This window comes from Prunus avium, chromosome 2, assembly GCF_965620075.1.
Source record: "Prunus avium chromosome 2, drPruAviu1.hap1.1, whole genome shotgun sequence".
NCBI lineage: Eukaryota > Viridiplantae > Streptophyta > Magnoliopsida > Rosales > Rosaceae > Prunus > Prunus avium.
This window is the reverse complement of record NC_142285.1, coordinates 26,616,860-26,624,109: the sequence shown is the minus strand read 5'-3', so window position 1 is coordinate 26,624,109 and position 7,250 is coordinate 26,616,860. Positions and strand designations below refer to the sequence as shown.

General features: G+C 34.3%; 1 protein-coding gene across 1 annotated transcript; it reads left to right on the top strand.

Annotated features, from left to right (window-relative positions):
* Positions 1–387: 387 nt before the first annotated feature.
* SEX4 (dual specificity protein phosphatase (DsPTP1) family protein) lies at positions 388–6,774 on the top strand. The gene is made up of 14 exons (XM_021961983.2): positions 388–547; positions 657–726; positions 845–889; positions 1,717–1,819; positions 2,020–2,096; positions 2,187–2,263; positions 2,488–2,568; positions 2,920–3,052; positions 4,331–4,390; positions 4,778–4,834; positions 5,564–5,659; positions 5,814–5,873; positions 6,097–6,204; positions 6,469–6,774. The coding sequence occupies exons 1-14, from the start codon at positions 522–524 to the stop codon at positions 6,598–6,600; spliced, it is 1,125 nt and encodes a 374-aa protein (XP_021817675.2). The 5' UTR covers positions 388–521; the 3' UTR covers positions 6,601–6,774.
* Positions 6,775–7,250: the final 476 nt, after the last annotated feature.

Genomic DNA, 7,250 nt, shown 5'->3' with positions numbered 1-7,250 from the left:
ACTGAGCAAATGGAACAGAAAGCTTGTGCCCTTGGGTTCAGAAACTGAGGAGAAATCTGAAGGAATTGGATTGGACCTAGTTGGAAATTTTGAAGCTTTATTGGAGAAGGGAGGGGTTGAGGTTTGACAAGGATGAAGGAGAATAGGTCTTTTTTTATTATCTTTAAGTTCTTAAAAGTCATTTTACAAATTGATAAATTTGTTTTTAAATTTTGAAGATAAGGTGGGTGGGAAAATAAGACAGGTGGGTGGACATTAATTAGTATCAAATTAAACTGATTAGCAAAAGATAGACATGAAATCTACGGTTCGCAATTAAAAAAGATAAAGAAATGACCAAATCACCACTTGTAATAAACAAACATATCAAAGAAAAGTGGCATTTTCGAGAATCTCCGAAAAGGCGATCCCTTTTTAATTTATGCCGAGGGAGCAAACGTCTATATAAGATATCATCACTTCAAGACTGAGCTCTCTCTGTGAGATTGAAAGAAAAGATATTTTCATCCTTGTGATCAGAGATGAACTGTCTTCAGAATCTTCCAGGGTCTGCCTTCAAATTCCAATCCAATTTCGAACACATAATTCAAAACAATTCCCAATTTTCTTTATCAATCAAATTAATTATTTTCTTTTTTCATTTTTCCAAATTCCAGATCCTCTGTTTTGCCTCTACGTAGCTTCAGATGCAATCGCAGAAAGCCTTCGTTCTGTATCACATCTCTGGTACACTCCTCTTTCGCCATTACACGCGTACTTACATATAAATACATATAAAATGTGTTCGTTTGTGTGAAATATTTTGCAAATTTTATTTTTTACGAATTTTTTTACTCAAATGCAGGGAATGACGAGTAGCACTGATCCGCCCCGACGTATGGCTGTCAAGGTAGATTAAGAATTTTAAGAATTCTGTGATTTTTGGACTGAGTATTTGCTTCAATTGTTTATTATAGCTTACGTGTGGATCTTATAAACCTATTTTCTTTATTGGGTTGTTTTGTTTCTGGGTATTTTGTTTTTCTTTCCTTTTGTGTTATTGACAACTCTGGTGTCTGGAAGATGGAAGTAGTAAAGTATGTATGCATCTTTTTGTCATTTGTAATTGAGCTTACCCAGCTGAATCATTTTCCCAATTCAGAGTTTGGTGCTTCTCAGAAGATAATTTGGAATGAATCACTCTAAATAACAGTCTGTTGTTACTGGTTTAAGGTTCTAAAGTAATTGGTGCTTTGTCATGGTTTAAGAGAAGTAGATAATGGATACATTTTCCTATTGTAAATTGATAATGGAAAGCACTAAGAAAGTAACTCACACATGCTGTCTTTCCCAGTTTCAGCATTTGGACTAAACTTGTAGCTCCTCCTAGTTATGCCATAGTACATGATATCGTACATTATGAGTTATGCTCATCACTACACATCGACAGTGGGAATTTATATGTACATTTTGCAATGATTTAACTTGTGCGTTTTACCATAATAATAATAATAATAATAAATTAAGGCTGAAAGTGGCCCAATTAAGTTAAGTAGTCAATATGTTTGTGTGTGTCTTTGAGTCTATGTGTTTTGCTGTGGAATGATTGGCAATGAGCAGAGTGCATGCCAGATCAGTTGTCTGATTTTTTAGTGAATTGTTGTATTGTAACTTGTAAGCTTTTATCGCCCTTGCTGCTTGTTGTGATTTGAATATTTCAAATGTATTTTTCTGTAGGCAATTTCTGGTTCCACGTCTAGTGCTGAGACGAGCGGTGCCGAGGCAGAAGAGGAAAAATCTGAGATGTATAGTACTAACATGACCGAAGCCATGGGTGCTGGTAAGTTAATCATGCATTTTTTATATGCCTGGCTCAGTATACTGAGAAACGAGATATTGAATGTATGATTTTACTGTTTTGGCAATCCGGATTAGAGGGCACATATTGTTTAGAATATAGATTGATTTCTTTTTGTATGTTGCTTTGTTTCTGTGATTGCAGCTAACCACTCTAGTCTCTTATATAACATTTTGATGCAGTCTTGACCTATAGGCATGAGCTAGGTATGAACTACAACTTCATACGTCCAGATCTGATTGTCGGGTCTTGCCTACAGGTGATCCTTGTTTCATAACCAGTCATTTGAACAAATATTATCCATTCTTAAAGTTCCCTAGTCTGATTGTTTCATTTTACTTCTCACCAGACTCCGAAAGATGTTGACAAGCTTCGAAGCATCGGAGTGAAGACTATTTTTTGCTTGCAAAAAGATTCAGATTTGGAGTATCCTGGAGTATTTTGAGACAACTGTGAGCAAAAATATTGCAAGCAACTGTGACAATTTATTGCAAGACTATAATGCTTTACTGGAAAAAAAATTATTGATGTGGTTCACTTCATTAGGCATGAGGTAATATTTGTAATGTGTTGGTCATTTGAGACGACTGTGACAGTTTAGTTTAGTTAGAAGAAAATTAAACTATAAATTCCTTAACCAGTTCTTCCAGATATTTTAGTGTTGACATTGGTGCCATTCGAGAGTATGCCAAAACATTTGATGACATTGAACACTTGCGTGCTGAAATAAGGTTAGTTATTTAAAATTAGTTGTTGATATATATTTTTTTCCAGAATGAATTTCTGACATGGAAGCATGAGTTTGTTTGTCATTACTGAAAAGTAGAAGCAGTGAACTTTGATTTCTATTTCCCCTTCTGTGATTTCCTTGCCCATCTTGACATTGATTTTAACAAAAATATGATCAAACCATCCCTTTTTTTTTTTTGCTCTGTTTGGAGAGCAATTCAGTAGCTACCTTATAAACTTTCACTTACAGTTTTCTTTTTTCCATTACTAAATTACTAAATCATTCCTCTGGGGAGGGTCTGTGTATGCACACATTCAATATACTTGCTTCATTATAATGTTTGATGTTGCAGGGATTTTGATTCATATGATCTACGTCTCCGGCTTCCTGCTGTCGTTAGCAAATTATATAAGGCCATAAACCGAAATGGAGGTGTCACTTATGTGCATTGCACTGCTGGACTTGGAAGAGCTCCTGCTGCTGCGGTATATTGTTAACCTTGTATTTAAAATTAATGGTATTTTACCCAGATTTTGAGCAAACACTTTATGGAACTCATGAAGTTCAACTCTCCCTCAAATTTGTGTTATGTGCTTGTGTTATGCAGGAACTAGGGGAAATGTTTTTGTAAAGTAACCTAAAATGTGGGAGTATTTTTGGTCAAATGAAAATCATGTATTGTAGTAACTAACCTATGGGCAAGGGAAAATGACATACTTTTTAGTAAACTAACCTATGTGCGAGCCAAAAATGAGGGAGTATTTTTGGTTAAAAGCATAACATTGATATTTGCCAAGCTAATTCCTCTACCGCAGTGTACCCATGAGACCGCTTGTGTATTGTCTTTGTAGTTGCTCATGTTGCTCTGCAGCTAAATATTTAGCTTTACTATTAGAAGATCCGTGGAGCTGACAGTTTCTTGAGATCTCTGTACTGATTGCTGCCAGTCCCTCCAGTCTTTACAAACTTAAATAATAAAAATTATTGATGATTATTTCCTTTTTCATTTTCTGTTTCCTGCAAAAAAATTATCTCTTATTTACCAATTTATATGCTACCTCTTTGAGTTATAAATACCTAGATAATGTTAAGTGTATTATTACAAACTTGTTTAGGGTCTCCCCAACCACCTGGTACAAGGTAGTCGTAAGGAATATTACATTTAATTTGGTGGACAAGAATAGCAAGTCGCTGCTGCCTTGTTGAAGTATGAATATTTTTCTGTAGCCATATCAATGAGGTTGAAGCTGATTTATGGTTAGTGTTAGAAATATTTGTCAATGCATTGACATTTGTTCACATCTGAGAACCTCAGCTTCTCTTATATTTTTTTTACTACATCTTTGTACTGGTCTAATGGCTTTCTGGTGTACTTAAATAATTCAAAAGTGAATGCAATATAAGCTCATTCTCTTGCCCATATCACACAATAGTTTCCAATAGACAATGAATGATTTATTTCCGAATATTTGGTAAAATGCTATTGTACTCAGTCAAGAGTTAAGTAAATTTTGTAGAAAATTATTCAAATCATACGAAGCCAACAACAATAGACAGGTATACATAGATAAATGGATATCAGAATAGTCTTGACTATAAGAGAAACGAATGAGAAATGTTGAGAGGGTTCTCATAACTCACAACTTCAAATTTATTTAAGTTCCAGCTTGCGGTTACTTTCATTTCATATGCTTGTTTAAGCAGATCAATCTGATATGTTGTTTCTCTTTTCAAAACTGTTCTGAAATGTGTTATGGTGGCAGTTGGCTTACATGTTCTGGGTACAGGGATACAAGCTGACAGATGCTGTCAATCTACTGTTGGTAATTTTCTGTTTCGTTGACCTATTCTGATGTGCACAATATATCAATACATCATCATGTTGTTAGCCCATGTGCATTTTATTTAGCTAAAATGAAAGTTTTAAGTTATTTATCAAAAAAGAAAATAGGAAAAGAAAGAAGGATGCAAGAAATTTAATTTTGGATTCACGAAACTATGGCAGAACCTTGAACGTCAAGTTTCAAAATCAATCATGAATTTTATGCAGTTGTATGACATTGCTATTTTTCGGAAGAAAAAAGTTAAGAAAGTTTGTATCAGTGGTATGACAGCTAACTCAAGCAATGAGAAAGTGGGCCAATGTAATGCATAAATAAATATGGATCTTCGCAATGTCTCAAAAGTATCTCACTCTAAATTTAATGCAGAGCAAGCGATCGTGCTGCCCAAAACTGGATGCTATTAAAAATGCTACTGCTGACATTGTGAGTCTCTTTTTTCCTTTACTGTTATTTCATATGAATTGTTTCTTAAAAAGTCTGTTCTCATTACCAGTTTCTCACATGTATAAATTTTCAACTTGAAAAGATGATGATATAGTAGTACAGTTTCGGGATGCATGCTGTTACTTGATACAGTTTGTTGAAATTCTGCCATATTGGATGGGATTCTGAAATTATCTACTACAGTTTTCCTCACATGAGCATGATTTTAGAAAGTTCTGCCTAGATATTCCTGTTTTAGGTTCTTCAACATGCTTTCCTTTTCTCCTTTTGTCAGCTTCTTTTTGTCCTTTGTCTCGATAGTGTTGGTGGTCAGATCATCTATATGTAACAAAATGTTGGAATTATGACAGTTCTGGGTATTTTTTTCATCTCATTAGTGATAAAAACTGCAGCAGGGGAGGTATTTTCCTCCTTGTTTGTTTCTTTTATGTTTCTTCGTACCGATATCTAAATATATTTTCTTATTCACCAAGAAAAGAAAAGTAAAGAATGGTGGAGATGTGAAGACTTTAGATTTCCAAATTTGACTCTAGTTATTCATTGTAATACCTGACATAGTTACCTAGAATGAACTTACGTATTGAACTAAAAGGAAACTGATCTAAAATGAAGTAAATTTTAATAGATCTAATATTTGTCTTCTTTTGTCAGACTCATAAAAAAGGAATTTATTGCAAACTCATGTGTCACGTATCTTCTCATTTGAAGCTTACAGGCATGGCAAAAAGGCTTGTCACGTTAACTTGGGGAAATCATAATTGCACTACAGTGGAAATCTCTGGACTCGATATTGGATGGGGTCAGGTAACGATCTTTTTATTTCAACCTTAAGTGCATAGGCAGACTTCTATGCTTGCTATAGCTTCAAATTATGATTTTAATCTGTAGCATATGCTACCTGTAAATATGAAGTATGGACTTTTTCGATCAATGATGTTCTCTTGTGATGCTTGTACAGAGGATTCCTTTAGAGTTCAATAAGGAACAGGGTTTGTGGATTCTCAAGAGGGAATTGCCGGTAAGCATTTGTCTGAATCAAAAGTATGCTTATGTTTGACCTTCTCAGGTTAACATGGATCATCAACTTATCATTATAGCAAAGTCTAAATATGTTTGTCAATTAATAGGGAGATAATTCCATCTATAAGTAAGCCATGCTGACTTGAAAAAGGATTGCATAAGATTCAAACATAGAATGTTGCATGTGTTGATCAATTTCTTGAAATAAACTCGTGTTGCAGGAAGGACGATATGAATATAAGTACATTATTGATGGTGCATGGATGCATAACAAATACGAGCTTTTCACCTCTCCCAACCAGGATGGCCATGTCAACAATTATGTTCAAGTAAGGTTCAGCTTTGAGTCTTGAATTTGTAAATTATTAAAGAAAAAGAGGCAAAAAAATGTATATATGACAATACATCATGGAAATTGGAATTAAAATTATTTATATAAAAAAAAGAATGTAGCAAATAATGTGCCGCATAATTTTTGGGAATAGGAATCTTGGCTTCTCCTGGTGAACAGATTCTAATTGCCCCCATGTTTTGCATCCGAAACGAAAAAAGTTGCACCATGTTTCTTCTCATTTGTTGAGCTTTTCCTGCAGGTTGTTGAGGATGATCCTGACAGTACTAGTGCTGCAATCCGGAAGAAGTTGACTGGTGAAGATCCTCGTCTTACAACCGAGGAACGACTTAAAATAAGACAGTTTCTTGAAACGTGTCCCGGTGATGAGTGAACTGCGAAAGGGCAATACAAATTGTCTTAGCATGTAAAGTAGTAACTGTACCGGTTCCCTAGCATGACATGGTAACATGTATGAAATAATTGTGGTATAGTATATACCAAGAAATAGGAAATAATTGTGATATAGTTAACAATCAATAAATATAAGTTCCTATTTCAGCAACAATTTAAGAATAGAGAAATCATAATTTGACCATTAGTGGAATTTGATGAGGAATGTCTAAAAAACTTTGACGCATGAGAGAAACTTTATTAATCAAAAAAATCAAGAGTCCAAATTCTTTCTTTCTAACGAATATTTTTTGGTTATGCATAATCTAGAATTTGAGAGTTGGTGTTCTTAACTATTTGAGGAACAAAATGTTGACATAGGAAAGAAAACTAACTATTTAGCCACCTCATTAAAAAATTTACAATATGTCAAACTACTACCGAATCCGGATCCTCATCTTAGATTGTCTCGTTCATGATCTACTTGAATTCTTCTCTCCATATGCCACCTCATTAAAATTTGACCCAACAGATTGAAATTTTTTCATAATTAAAAAGAAAAGAAAAACTCTAATTGAACTTAACGATTTGAACCTTGACTCCTGCTATCGTTTAGGGGTTTTGTTTTCTTTCTACTTCCTTTCTCTTCAA

What these genes read in the sequence shown, in the direction of transcription:
- SEX4 (XM_021961983.2), top strand. Translation starts at nt 522, where the DNA reads ATGAACTGTCTTCAGAATCTTCCAGG. An exon ending in TTGTCGGGTCTTGCCTACAG is followed by an intron (nt 2,097 to 2,186) that starts GTGATCCTTGTT and finishes ACTTCTCACCAG; the next exon opens with ACTCCGAAAGATGTTGACAA. An exon ending in ATGTCAACAATTATGTTCAA is followed by an intron (nt 6,205 to 6,468) that starts GTAAGGTTCAGC and finishes CTTTTCCTGCAG; the next exon opens with GTTGTTGAGGATGATCCTGA.